A 14,437-nucleotide genomic window follows, 5' to 3' on the forward strand; every position below is an offset into this window, starting at 1 on the left:
TGAGTTGGGAGAGGGAGGGAGGGGGATGAGGAAGGGAGGGATGGGGAGAGGGGGGAAGTGACCCCCGGAGCTCTGGAGGAGTGGGACTGTGAGCAGTCGCTGAGCTCTAAGGGGGTTATTAAAGTGGGGCTGGGAGCAGCCCATGGAGCTCTGGAGAGGTTAAAGAGAGGCTGGGAGTGAACCCCAGAGCTCTGGAGAGGTTAAAGCTGGGCTGGGGGTGTTAAAGGGCCCTCGGAAGAGTCTGAGAGGTGTTGGCTGCGTTCAGGAGGTCACAGAATTCCGACACTAACCAGGTTGGAAATGACGTCTGAGATCACCAAGTGCAACCAGTGACCTAACCCAGCAGAGATCAAAGGGGTGAGGGAGGAACTGCAGGGACCATGGACAGGGAAGGAATTGGACTGGGAGTGCCTGAAGGTGTGAAGCTGCAGAGGATCATGGAATGGTTTGGGTTGGGAGGACCTTAGAGCTCATCCCATCCCACCTCCTGCCATGGACAGGGACACCTTCCACCAGCCCAGGTGGCTCCAAGCCCTGTCCAACTTGGCCTGGTGGTCACTGCAGGTGTGACAACAGGAAGGATCCAGCTGTGGAGCAAGAAGGGATGTGTTTTTCCAAGGATAGTGGTGCTAGGGGAGGGAGAAGCTGATAGCTGGCAGTGTCGGATGGCTGTGAGCAGCCCAGGGATGGGGAGGGAGGGAGGAGGGAGCAGCTCCTGGGCCGTGGGCGTGGAGCACATCCTGGAGCTGTGTGACAGTGACAGCACAGCCTGTCTGCAGCAGGGGAGCAGTTATAAATACTGCCTGGAGTCTGCCTTGACTCACTGGAGCCATGGAATCAGGCACCACCGGCTCCATCCTGGATTCTGCCTGGCTGAGATCCTGCTTGGCACATCTGCTTTGTGTGCTGCAAAAACCCCTTTGGTGTTGGCATTGGATTCCTGTGGGCACTGAGGACGGGGAGTCTGGGATGGTGCTGTGGATCAACTCTTGTCATGGAATCATGGAATGGTTCGGGATGGAAGGGCATAACTGTCATCCCATCCCACCCCTGCTCTGGGCAGAGACACCTTCCCCTAGCCCAGGTTGCTCCAAGCCTCATCCAGCTTGGTTTGAGGCTTCCTTTTATTCCTTCTAATAGGGAATATGAGCACCACCCTCATCGCATTATCCTCCAAACTCTCCTTTTCCTCGGTGCCTGCAAAGATCTGGATAAAAATGAACTCCTTGGTGTGTTATTAGGTTGTTGTGTGTTATTGGTCTCAGGCAGCACAGGAGGTCGTGAGAGGGTGGAAAACACCTCAGAGACAGGGAAAGGTTTGTTTTCCACAGGGTGTTTCCTGCCAAAACCTTATTTCCATGTGGGAAATGTTGTTTGGGAATGTGATGACTTCAAACACTGTCAGGGTGCAGAGGCTGAAGGAAGTGCTGTGGGTGCCAAGTGCTGATGGGAACAGGGTGGGTAACTGAGAGTGGAAGTGTCACTGTGACTCACCCAGAGCTCTTCCTGGGGGTCACTCCAAGCCCCTCAGGATTGTTTTAGAGGTGAAAAGCTGAGAATTGTTAACTGAAATCATTCAGAAATGGATTGAATGTGATTCCATGTCCCTGAAGCTGCTGTGGAACTGGTGAGGAACAAGATGTTCTCTCCCCACTGCAGCAGCAGCTCAAGGGGAACCTGAGAGTCACAGCACCTCAGAACTTTGGGTACTCGTGGATATATCAGCTTGTTTTGGTGGGAATGCCTTCAGGGAACAAAGCAGGAGGTGTATCACCAGCTGATCCTTTGCTTTCCCCCTGTTCCCTCAGGAAGAGGAGGAGGAATGGCAGTGACGATGATGGACATGTTCCCCAGACCAAGCGCAGCACCAGGAGCTCTGTCCTTCAGGATTCCTGGGACACTGAGGTGAGAGCCTGCCCAGGCACAGCCACTAATATAATCCTGAATTTAATCCTTGGAACATCCTGGGAAGTTTTATCCCTGGAGAGCTGTTAGGGGGAAAAAAACTGATTTTCAGCTTTGTGGCTGAGGTTTGACTTGGCGACATCAGAGATTGACATCTAAGAGGTGCTGTGAAATCAGCATGTTCCCAGTGGATCCTGGATTATCCCTGGCAATGCATTTCCAGCCCTGCAGAGCAACATCCAAGTGGAGGCGAGAAAGCAACTTGGTGCCACATCTGGCTTTGCTGTGTGGGATGAGTTTGGCCGGAGCTGAGGAGGTGATGAGGTTTCAAGGTGTGTGTGTGGTCCCTTCACCTCACCCTCTGCTCTTCAGCTTGGAGTTACTGATATCAAAGAAATTATTTATGGTTAAAAGTCAGAAAAGAAGGTAAAATTCCAACTAAGAGTTTTCTGATGTTCAAACCTGCTCTGATGCTGCTGCTCAGTTCAAGCACAACTTGTTTGTTCACAGCTAAACCACCTGAAACTCAAACCATTTGGCTCCTACTCCTATTGCCCATGATTTCTTACTGGACATGGGACAAACTAAACTGTCTCTTCTTTCCTTCCCCCTCACCTGTGTCAGGTGTTCTCCTGGTGCAATTCCCTAGCTAGGAGATGTCTTTCCTTACTAAACTGATTTCCCAGTTTACTTTTCCTGACCTGTTCCCTGTCTTATTCCCCTTCAAATTCCCTGTGAGCATCTCTGCCTGTTGCAGGATGCTCATGGAATGGAGGGGGCAGAGCAGAGGCTTCTTCCTGTGTCCCTGGAAGTGAATGACATGGATTTCCTTTATGGCTTTTGGAATATCCTTGTGTTTGCAGAGCCTTCTCACCCCTGTCCTGAGGAATTCCGGTAGAAATTGTTGCTGGATTCTCTGGATTGTTGATCTGTTAATGGTCTTGGCAGCAAATTGAGCTCTTTACAGTCTGGAAATGGTTTGGAATGGATATTTATACATTCCTGGTGTGAGGGAGATCCTAAACCTGCACAAACAAGGACTCGAAAATGCTTTAACACCTTGAGATGTTCCTCCCAAAGGAATTCCCTGGGATGAAAACCATTCCTGGCTCCTCTATTGCTCTTTTTCCAGGAGTGGCACTTGCTGGGCTGAAGCATGTTGGGCTCTACCAGGGAGAACTGTGACCAGTTTGTTGCCATCTGACACCAAATCCCTTGTCCCACAGGTCAAACCTCCCCGCGTGGGTAGAGTAGTTAATGGCTAAAGGAGCTTTGTGGCAGGAGGAGGAAGAATTTAGTGTGGAACAAGGGATTGGAGTTGGGAGTAAGGAAGTTGAGGCTCTGGTGAGTGGCAGCAGCATCTTTGCTTGTTGTGCAAACACCTGGAGTTGGGCAGAGGCACTAAAAGCAGAGCTGGGGATGGTTCTGTGCCACACTGGGGGTGACCTTAACCTTGTCCTGCTCTGGGGCTGTGAGGGAACAGCTTGGGCATGGCTAAGGCAGAGTGAGGTCACTGCTCAGGCTAACAGACTCTGCTGCTTGCATGTTCTTGCCTTGGAGAAGTGTTTAACACCTCAAGCCCTGGTGTGAGGCAGGAGCAGCTCAGGAGCTCTCCCTGACACCAAAGCCCAGGAAAACAAACCCCCAAACAAACCCCAGTGTCCCTTTCTGCAGGGAACAGAATTCCCAGTGTTGTCTCCTGATGAATAGAGCTTTCTCCTCTTTTTTTTATTTTTTTTTTCTGGCTTGTTTTCCTGTGGGTTCACTGCACTGAGCATGCCCAGAAGTCCGGGAGAGGAGATTAAATCAGAATTGCCCCAATGTTTCCTTAAGGCCTTTCCTGTGCCCCAGGGGGAAATCCTTGTGCTCATTGTGCACAAGTGTTTCCGAGTGCTTGGAAAGCCTCAGCCTCTTGGAATACTCCTGTTCAGCTTCCTGAGCTGTTTGCAGCAGCTCCTGCTGATCAAAAGTCCTCACTGCCTTTGGGATAGTGAACTTGGGAAGTGTTTGTGGGAGCAGTTTGTGCCTTGAGAAAGCACAGGAGAGATCTTTCCATGGCAGGGCATACACACACTGCTCTGGGTGAAACATTCCCTAAAGCACGGATTCCTGGGGCCTTTTTTGGGTAGAAATTGCCTGTTTCCTCTAGCAGAGTGATGTCTCTGAGAGCATAGCCTCAGGATGAGCTGCATTTTCAAACAGAACTTGGCTTTGGGCAGGATCTCTTCCCATTTTTTTGTCTTCTATCAGTGTTGGCTCTGAAGAGTGAGCCGTTCCCTACAGTGAAAGGAGGTTTTAGTGGCAGTTCTGTGATGTTTTCCATCATTTGAATCCCACTGCTCACCTGAGCTAGATGCGATGCCAAATGATATCCTTGTTTTTTCCCACTGCATTGTCCTTTCCCTGAGGGCAGGCAGCACCTCTGACTCTAACTTTTACAGGAGGGAAAGATTCTCCTCAGTCTTTATCAGCATCTTGGCAGGTTCCTGTGAGAATGTGCCATTCCTGATGCTCCCTCTGAACAAGCCACCCTGAGGTGACACTAAACCCTTGGGTGACACTAAGCCTCTGCTCTGCAGCTCAGCCCAGGATCAGGCTCAGGACAAACCCTCTGAACTGGAGCCACAGCCCACGTTAAACATTAGCTAACCAGAGCTTTGCCATGGGATTGCACTTCCTGCTCAGCCTGTCCTCCCTTTGCCAGGAGGTCACCTGGGTTGTTTGCCCTGTTTTTGGTTAGAAGGTCATGGCTACAGCAGGTCAAGAGAGGTTGGAGTGGATCCTCCAAGGGGATTCTGTGAGCAGGGAGTGCTGAGGAACCACCAGTGAAAAACCCTTTGCTCTGATTCTCCCTGGGAAGGAAGTGAGTCTGCAGTGCTCTGGCTAACTTTTCCTTCCTAAATAGCTTCTGTAAACCCATATTTGTTGTGGTTCCTCTTTGTCCTGGTAGGGTCAGGATTCCCTGAGGGTTAATGTTGGAGATCACTGACACACAGCAGCAGTTGTGCTCTCACAGCCAAGCTCTTCTCTTTTTGAGGGGAAAAATGTTGTCTTTCCTCGTGGAGGGAAGGGCTGGTCTGAAATTCTGACTGAAAACCAAGTCATGTCTCTGTTAAACCCACCCTGGAAGCTCTACAGAGCAGCAGGAGCTGTTTCTCCAGGTGCTGTCAGGAGATGCTATCACAGATCTACACACTGAACAAGCAATGACTTAAAACCTTTGCAGGTAATGATTTCAGGCTCAGTGTGATGTTCAGGAGGACTAATAAGCCTTGAGGATACCTTTTTTGCTAGTTAAAGTGTCACTGGGCTTTGCTGTGCCTCACTGTGTGGATCCCTGTCCTTGCTGACATGATGACTCCAAGGATCCTTTTTTGTATCTAATTGTAGTCCAAATGCCTAACAGAATGTGCACCACAGCCTGGTGGGGACATGGTAGGTCTTCCAAGTGACAAAGGGGCTTTACCTGCTTGGGAGAGAACTGGAAATAAAGAGGCTCTGACCAACCACAGCTGGCAACACCCTGAGGTGCCACAAGCACATCCCAGGGCGCGCAGAACCCCTGAGATATGCCCAGAATAATCACTACTAACAGCTGCAGAGTGTCTGTGGGGGGGTGGCAGCTGAGCAGCAGGTGAGCCCAGGTTCTCATGTTGGTTTCTCCCTTGATTTGCAGAAGGTGGCTGCAGCCAGGAGCAGTAAGGAGCGCAGAGCAAGGGGCACCAGAGTGGCCTGCGTGGTGGGTTCCTCTCCAGGGCTGCTGTGGCTCAGCCTGACAGCTCTGTTTGTGGCTCTCTGTGCTGCTGTGCTAGCAGCACCATCCTGACTCCTTCCTGTGCTCCTGGGTTTCTTCCTCCCTAGATTTAGCAGCTTTGGGAAGAGGAGCTGCTTGCTCTGTGCTTCCTCACCTGTGTCTTTGCTGAGGCTTTTGGTGCTTAGCAGAACCAAATTGGGTAGGCAGTTGTCACAACCCATCGTGGATGGGGTGGAATTGTCACAATCCATCATGGATCAGTGCCACCTCAAGTATCCACAGTGCCTTTCAGGCCTTTGGTACACATCAGGTGGTTTGCACCATTCCTCAGGTTTCCTCTGAGCGAGTAAATCCTTCTGGGTGTGTAAATCACTGAGGACTTGGTGACATTTAGCCTCCTCTGCTGTGGCCACCAAGCTGTGATTCTGTGGCCTAATACTTAACAAATCATGGGTGTTTAGCTGCTCTCACCTGCTGTGGCTGCTCCTGTGGATCTCCTGATGGGATGGCAGAGTAACCAGTGAGTAACTACTCACTGGTTGATTCAGCTAAGCACAGACTTGTCCTGAGCAGCACATCCCACAGGAATAGCACATTCCAGCTGCAGCTAACAGAACCTTTTCTTAGCAGCCCTTAAACGGTGTGAGCCAAAGTTTTATTGCTTTGAGAGCTTGGGAATGATGGGCTGAGGCTCTCTCAGCCATTCCTGTGGAATGTGCTTATCCCAGGTGCTGGCACATGAGCCTTGGCCTCTCTGGGACCTAAATCCTGAGTTCTCTTTGCTGTTTGTGGAAGCCTTCGGTGCCTGTTGCTCTTTCACTGTCATGCCAAGTGAATTGTTATGGGGTTGTTATGGAATATACCAGTTCATGCTGCCATCCCAGAATAAACTGGGAGTATTTGTATGGATGGGAAGGTGTTCAAAGACTTAAACTGGGTGTTGTGTGCCTTTAACAGCCTCTTGCTTTGGCTGCTTCATACCTCACTTGAGGGTTGACCTGTAGGCAAATGCTTTGCATGGAGCTTCCCTAAAATCCCTGCTGGAACAGGAGTGCCCAATTCCCCCCGTGCTGGTTTTGGTCATTCCTGACCAGGAATGCTCTTTATTTCCCAATTCTCAATGATCCCAGCAAACCTCACGGGTGCTGCTGTGGGTTTGGGGGCACAGCTGAGGGGTTTAACCTGGAGGGATTGAACTCCAACCCCCCAGAGGGCAGTGAGCCCTGGGTAAGGGATTGTCCCTTCAGCTTGGTGACACTTGTGCTGGCAATAACAACCTCTGGAGGCCAAGGTGGAGTCAGTCCATCAGGCTGGAAGTCTGGGAGGGATTATCCTAAAGGCTGGAAAGGCAGGGAGGGGGGAGAACTGTCTGACTTTGCTGTTGGCCTTGTCTCTGTCTCAGTCATCCAGCAGTGACAGTGGGAGCAGCAGCAGCAGCTGTAGCAGCAGCAGCATCAACAGCCCTGACAGAGCCTGTGGGGCAGAAAGCAGCCTGACCCCCAGGATTGCAGGAGGCAGCCCTGTCTCCTCCCAGCCCTTCCACGAGCAGTCTGCACTAAGCCAAGGTCCTTACTTCCACATCAACCAGATCCTGAAGGAAGCTCATTTCCACAGCCTACAGAGCCGGGGGCGCCTCCCCACATGATGCCCCAGCAGCTCCCTCCCTGCCTTCTGTGAAGGGACAGCACTGTGGACATTGGATATTGCATCTTCAAAGTTTGGTAACATGGAATTGCACAAAAAAAAAAAATTGCCTGTTGCCTTTTCAGTCTCTCTTTGAAATAACAGGTCAACAGGGAATTGTTTACTTGTGGTTTTGCTGCACTATTGCAATGCAAAAAAAAGAAAAAAACACAAAAAAAAAAAAAAGAGAAGGGGCTTGGAAGCAATTTTTATAGCATTCTTTTTGGGGTGGTTCTGAGAGGAGAGTGAGGAGTCCACATGTGTGTTATAGGATTGCAACTGTCCAATTCCAATCAACTGCCTAATCTGTCTGTTAGCAAGTTGTTGCTTTCTGTAAAGTTCTCTCCAGTTTCCTCTTCAGTTTTATAAGTCTTTTTTTTTAATTTCAATAAAACTAGTTACAAAATGAGTTGGAAACAGAAGTTTTTTGGAGCATTTTAAGAGTTTAGTCATGAGAATAGGAGTGAGTGCAGTTCCTTAGGCCTGGCCAGCTGTGAGCTCCCACCTTGCTCAGTGGGATGTGTTTTATGCCACATGAGCTTCATTGCTCCAGGACTGGAAAAAAAAAAGGTGGAATCAGCCCTAGGAGAGGCTTGGCAGGTGCTGTTGGGGCCACTCAGAGCAGGGTGGTGGTGCCTAAAGGACAGAGGAGTCTGACTTTGCCCCAGCACCCACTTCTAGCTGTGAAAGGTTTTGTTTTCTCTTAGTGTATAGGTTGGTTTGGGTTTTTTCCCTTTCATTTGACTTTAAGGTTAACAGTGTCAGGAATAGGAAGAGAAAGAGCAGCTACACCTCTGTTCCAGCAGCCAGGGCACAAGGACAATCCTGGGGCAAGTGACACACTGGGATGTTCTCCTGACACTCCTGGAGGTGTCACTGGTCCTGCCCATGGGAGAGATCTCAGAGAAGACAGACACACAGACCAAGGCTGATTTATTGCTGCCTCATTTGGCCATGCCTGACAGCCATCCCAGCTTGAAGAGGGAAGGTGCAGCTGTGTCCTCCTCCTCGGTGACAAACTGCCTGAACAGAGCCCCAGGCCGTGACCCCTCGTCCTCTCTGGGCACCACAGCAGGTGGAACCTGGGAAAGACAGAAAGACTGTAACTATTCCAGCACACCTGGGACTTCCTCCACACCCTCATCTACAGGAGCTGCAAGGGGCAAACCACAGCAACCAGCTCTTCCCACTGCTGGGGGTTAGTGCCAGACAGACAGTGACAGCAGCACAGCACTTTGCTGTTAGCCACAGGGAACTCTGCAGATGGCACTCCATGCTCAACAATTCCCAAACAACATCCTGAGCTGCTGGGAAGAGCAAGGGATAACAGTGTGGCAGCACAGCTGTTGTCCTTGCAGAGAGCTGTTCCTGGAGATCTGTAGGCTTCAACCTCTCCAGAAGTGGTTGAGCAGTGGAGAAGGAGCATCTGGGAAGGGTGGCACAGGACACAGGTGAGGGGAGTGAGAGGAGCAAACCAGCCATCACTGCACACTTCTATGCTCTACTCCAGCTGAGGGGAGAGGTAAGGAATACCTTTAGTGGGAAGCTTTGGGCTTTTAAAGCACCTTGAGGCTGTGTCTGGTCCTTAACAGCTCTGAGTAATGGAGAAAGCAGAATTGCAGAGTGAAATCAGCATCTCAAATGACACTGATAAAACCAGACCTTCCCTGTTCTGTCCCAGTTGCCAAGACATCACCACAGAAGGATTATTGAGTTAATAACTACAGGAAACAGAAGACTAATCATTCCTTCCCACAGCAGTGAGGTATTCCTTGTCTCTCTCAGCACACAGAGCTGCATCTAAGCAGATGTTTTAAACTGAGGGAAACATAGCAGCATGATGGTTGTGTGCTGAAGCCCAGTGGCAGCACAGCCAGGGCAGCAGGACACTCCTCACACAGGCTGAGGTCCCCAGGCCAGGCCTCCTCGGGGTTAGGGGTCAGCATCCCACTGCAAAGGAGTTCAACAGTTAGCCACTGTCCTTCAGCCCTTCTTGCAGCCCTTTCCATTGTCTTTATTGACCTCCAGCTGTGTCACTCCTCACTGCCTCTGCAGGGGGGCTGTTGCCTGTTTTACCCCAGAGCAGTGAGCATAACACAGGGGCAAAGGGGTTTTATGAGGGCCAAGGAGAAACCCAACCCATCCCTGCTGTGTCACCACAATGATTCTCTCTCATTTGACCCAAAATAAACATCAGGTGAAATATGAACTGTTTGGCTGCTTTCTTCTGTCCCCATGAGCTCCAGTGTTGGGGGGAGAATGGATAGTGGGGGAATATTCCCACTTGTACAGCTCAGCTGGACCAACCTGTGCTCGCTCTGTGCTCCTGGCAGCAGCTCTGCCCCTTCGGGAGCTCGACATGCTCAGAGGCAGGAGGCCAAACCTTCAGAGAAGGGACAAAGAAATGTGGGAAAGAGCAATTCCAGAGGCAGGAGAATGCCCAGAGGAGCCAAGTGCCTTACCTGATCTGGCTGGATGCTAAGGGCAGGATGTTGTGGAGCTCCTGAGAGCTCAGAGCACCACTCCGGGTCGTGTACTGCTGCTCTGTGCCTGTCAGCAAACCAAAGAGCACCTGGAAAGGAGGAGGTTTGTACTTGAGGAAGAGAACCTGGAAGGGATGATATCTGTTTGTGTTTGGGGAAGAGAACCTGGAGAGCACCAGGAACTGTTCGTATTTGAGGAAGAGAATCTAGAAGGCACAAGGAACTGTTTGCATTTAGAAAAGAGAACCTGGAAAGCACAAGAACTGTTTCTATTTGGGGAAGAGAACCTGGAAGGAATGAGGAGCTGTTTGTATTTGGGCAAGAAAACCTAGAAGGAACAAAGGAGCTGTTTGTACTTGGGAAAGAGAATCTGGAAGGGATGAGGAGCTGTTTGTATGAGCTGACCACGCAGCTGCTGAGTACTGGCACCTCACTGGCACTGAGTTTGAGCCTGCAGTGTCACCCTTCCCCCTCTAACTGTTTAATTATTACCACAGTTGAGTTCTAGGCCTGTCTCAGCACTACTTAACCCAATTAGCACTGCACAGGCTCCAGGGAATCCTGTTAGATAAAAGTTCAGCCAACTCCAGACCAGCTCAGTGAGCTGCTCTTATCTTCAGCTGGCAGTAAAGACTTCCATTCCAAGGGAAGTGCCAGAGCTTATCTTTAGGCACTAAGCAGTTCAAACCCCCAGCAGCCCTGCAAAAGGCAGTCCCAGCCCTGCCTGCTGCTCTGTGCCCTGCCCTTACCGAGGTTCTCTGCACCAGGCGATTCAGGTTGGTGTTCAGGTGTGGAGTGAAAACGTCCAAGTCAAAGGGATCGATGTGTCCCTCCAGGAAGTCAATCACCTGCTCAATCCTGCAGGCAGAGCAGAGTCCTGTCAGGGGTGACATCCTGGTGACTCTGAAGTAGCCAAGGTTTTCCTCTCTGAGGTGACTGAGCAGAACAGCAGTACCTAAAGGGTTTCCAGATCTTCACAGCAGCTGCTGTGGCACAGGAGTTTTCTCCCTGTGGTGCTTCTAGGAGAGATACCTCAGTTCTAGGAGCTACACAAGGCTAACTCTTGGGTGGAAGCTTAACTCTCCTCTCTAGGGCATCCTTTAGGGGTATCACTGTTGTTCTGTGGACCACCTCACTGCCTCAGCCCTTGGCCACAGCATCCCACCCCTCTAGTCTGAGGATGAGCTCAGTGTTGGTGCAGATGTCAGAGCCTGGAGCCTTGCACTGCCCAACTCCTGTGACTGCTTTTAGAGCCCCCTAAAGCACTGCTGGAGTAGGTGAAGCCCAGTGCTGCCTCACCTGGAGTCATGCTTGCTCCTGCTGGGCTTTCCCTCCTCACTCTTTGCTGTCAGGATGATGCTGAGGTACCTCAGGTCGTAAAGCAGCTGCAGAGCTCTGCTCTGGGTCAGGGGGAAGGTGTCCACCTTCTGCAAACAGGACAGGGGGAATGGGATTCTTCCCTCACAAACAGAGGCTGTCCAAGGGCTGCTTCAGGGGGAATGTTTGAGAACAGCAGCACCAAGGCACAACCAGCCTAATGGAGCCATTGTGAGTGTGCAGTGTGGGGTGTGACCCCTTTGGCCTCAACTGGGGGAGGCAGGTAAGGGTGTCCTCCCCTCTCCCAGGGACATCATGTGCATCCCTGCATTCCCAGCCACCCTCCATTCCACCACCTGCAGTGAGGGTTGATCCCACCCATGTACCTTCTCCTGCTTCTGCTCCATGAGCTTCTCATAGGCAGTGAGTACCTCTGCCATGCAGGTCCTCAGCAGCTCCTGCAGGGTGACCTTGGGCAGAGTGTGACCCCCAACCCGGTTCACCTCCTGGCACAGGCTGAACAGGAGGCACTGGACGTGCCAGGAAGGCTGTGGGAGAGAACAGTGTCTATTTGCATGTGGTCTGTAAGTTCAGGTCACTCTATCAGTAACCACATCCCTTCAGCTGGGTGATGTGAGCTTCCTCCTTCCTCAGCAGCCACAGCTTTGCCCCCACAGCATGGCTGGGCCACCTCATGGGGTTGGATTTCCTGACACACCAGATTTGGAGTTACAGCACTGCTCAGAGTCCCACAGAGGCTTTACCAGAGGTGTTCTCCTGAGGGTGGTGAGAGCAGAGTTGCTTGTTACAGCTCTCCTGTCACTATTGCCCCTATTCTGCTCACCCACTCCCCAGGGTTGGTACTCCTCACTCCTCTCCTGGGCCTCACAGCTATCCTGAGCTCTCAGCCAGCTGCTTTTTCCACTGGAATCAATGAAAGTTGCTGGATGAGGGTCCCTGCAGATGATTATTGTCCAGCCCCTGCCCTGCTGTGCAAACAGAACTCCCTTCTGTCCTGGCCCTCCTCCCCCTTCATGTCACTGCCACCTGCTCTGTCCCTAGTGTCTCTCCTGCAGCAGCACCACCTCCATGGAAAGCCACACTCCTTGGCTCCCTCAGGATGTCACAGTCCCACTGCTGCAGCCCTGCCCTTCAGTGCATCCAATTTCCATGACCTCTCTCTCCTGGGACCTCTGTGTTTAAACCAGGCCTAAGTCCTTCCCTGGCTCAGTTTTACAGGATTTGGGCCAAACTTATTCATTGGAATAAACAGCCAACAAGGATCTATTTCCTTCCTCTGACCTCTGTCCTCACGAGGTGAGTATCTCCAAGAGCACCAGAGTGTTTGTCATCTGCTTGTGACAGCAAACAAACTGCACAGCAGAGCAGCAGGTGGTTCTGTCCCCCAGTGCTCTCCTCCCCCAGTCTGTTCTCCATACCTGCACGGGCAGGCGGATCTTGGATGTCACACTGCTTCCAGACTCAGTCTCCTCCTGGATTTCAATTTCATCCCAGTTGGTGGCTGTGGCCAGGACAGAACCAGCTGTGTCCAGCAGCAATGTGTGGGTGAAGCACTGAACCAGAGCCTGGAGCATGAAGACAAAAGCCTCAGTTACAGGACAGTTCTGACAGGACCAAGGACAGACAGCCCAACCTCCCAGAGTGAATCTTAGGGACACTATCCCACTGGAGCCACCTCCAAGGTGCCTCTCCCTGACTGGGCAGCAGCAGGGGGAGTTCTCAGCAGCCAGCACTGCCCCAAGGGAGGGAACCCTATGCACGAAGCAGTTCTGAGGAGGGAAACAGCTCCTTACTTTGGTGACAGCTGAGCTCCAGATCTGGTAAGCCAACAGGCTCTGCTGCAAGAGCTCTGCCTTCAGCTCCTGCCACTTGGCCTGCTCAGGGGTCACCTCCTGGGCTTTCCCCTTGCCCAGCTTCTTGGTGGAACGTGTGTCCCTCAGCACCACCTCTGCCTGGCCCAGCACACACTGCTGCAGGTGAGGGCACAGCTCACTCAGTGACTGGCACAGCCTTGCCATGAAGAGCACAGCGTTGAGCTTGGCATCGCTGGGGGGGTCCAGCTGCCCCCCCAGCAGGCTCTGGGCACTCTGGAGCTCCTCCTGCACACAGCCCAGGATGTGCTGGACACAGGAGACACAGTGGGCACGGAGCAGTGCCCGCACGGTGCCGGCGTCGGCATAGCGGTCAAAGGCCGAGTGTGGCTGCTCCTTGGAGACTGAGTCTGTGGGGAGGTAGGACAGGAGATCATCCAGCATGGCCTTCAGCTTGCTGTCCAGGGCTGAGCAGAAACTCTGCACGCAGGGGGTGAGTGCCTGTGCCTTCATGGCCAGCCCAGCCCTGGTGAAGGGCCCACGCTGGGCCACGCTGACCCAGGCAGCATCCGCGGGCAGGTCCCCAGGGCTCTCCGACCACAGGAACAGAGCCACGTTGTGCTCCAGCTGGATCTGCTTGCTCAGGGCTGAGGAACCAGCTTTGACTTCTAGTTCCTGCAAGGCTAAAGTGAGCAGCTGCTTGGAGCTGCTTGAGATGGACTCGAAGCCTTCTTTGGTCAGAGTCTGCAACAGAACCAGGAGAGGAAGCACCTTAAATATGCCACTCAAAACATACCCTCAAGTGCTGCTGACAGGGACGAGGGGGGCACAGAGCAAGCACAGCACCCACCTGCAGCCTGTCCAGGAAGAGCTGCTGCAGCAGGTCCTCCCAGAAGGACACAGGCCTGCCCAGGAGGCGCTGGCACACAGCCTCCCAGTTGTGGCTGCTGGACTCACTGGTGAGCAGCTCCCACACAGCATCCCGGATCCCTGCCAGCCCCTTCATGCTCTTCACGTACACCAGCAGGTTGCTGACCCCAGCCCTGATGTCTTCGCTGCACCTGAAGGCAATGGTTTCACCTCAGCCTCTGGGAGGCACTGGGACAGCACAGAGAAGCTGTGGCTGCTCCATCTCTGGAGGTGTTCCAGGCCAGGTTGGACAGGGCTTGGAGCAACCTGGGCTAATGGAAGGTGTCTCTGCCCAGGGCAGGGGGTGGGATGGGATGAACTTTAAGGTCCTTCCTACCCAAATCATACCACAGTCACCTCAGTGTCTTCTCAGACACAACCCAGGGAAGGCAGAAAATCCTCAAGGTGGGGAGATCCTTAACCTAAGAGGTTTTGCCAGAGGAACCACCTGTGGGGCTGAGGGTACCTCTGCACCTCAGCTACACCTGGATCCTACACTGGCATCCCACAGGAAAGCCACTGGGCTGTGGCAGGTGTCAAAGCTTGGAGCACAG

General features: G+C 52.3%; 2 protein-coding genes across 2 annotated transcripts in view; one reads left to right on the top strand and one right to left on the bottom strand.

The window, feature by feature from the left end:
• The first annotated feature begins 1,740 nt into the window (after window positions 1-1,740).
• Window positions 1,741-7,304, top strand: FAM104A (family with sequence similarity 104, member A). The gene is made up of 3 exons (XM_009077616.1): window positions 1,741-1,905; window positions 5,582-5,644; window positions 7,062-7,304. The coding sequence occupies exons 1-3, from the start codon at window positions 1,741-1,743 to the stop codon at window positions 7,302-7,304; spliced, it is 471 nt and encodes a 156-aa protein (XP_009075864.1).
• Window positions 7,305-8,286: 982 nt separating this feature from the next.
• Window positions 8,287-14,437, bottom strand: part of COG1 (component of oligomeric golgi complex 1) — a gene marked incomplete at its 5' end in the record, with an annotated part of 7,823 nt that continues 1,672 nt past the window's right edge. Inside the window, 9 exons of the mRNA XM_009077617.1 lie at window positions 8,287-8,424; window positions 9,650-9,725; window positions 9,805-9,914; window positions 10,575-10,683; window positions 11,125-11,252; window positions 11,529-11,690; window positions 12,582-12,728; window positions 12,957-13,718; window positions 13,825-14,035. Of these exons, the coding sequence (XP_009075865.1) occupies window positions 8,287-8,424; window positions 9,650-9,725; window positions 9,805-9,914; window positions 10,575-10,683; window positions 11,125-11,252; window positions 11,529-11,690; window positions 12,582-12,728; window positions 12,957-13,718; window positions 13,825-14,035 (1,843 nt within the window). The remainder of the gene's footprint in view (window positions 8,425-9,649; window positions 9,726-9,804; window positions 9,915-10,574; window positions 10,684-11,124; window positions 11,253-11,528; window positions 11,691-12,581; window positions 12,729-12,956; window positions 13,719-13,824; window positions 14,036-14,437) is intronic.

This window comes from Acanthisitta chloris, unplaced genomic scaffold (assembly GCF_000695815.1).
Source record: "Acanthisitta chloris isolate BGI_N310 unplaced genomic scaffold, ASM69581v1 scaffold27306, whole genome shotgun sequence".
In the NCBI taxonomy this organism is placed as follows: Eukaryota; Metazoa; Chordata; class Aves; order Passeriformes; family Acanthisittidae; genus Acanthisitta; species Acanthisitta chloris.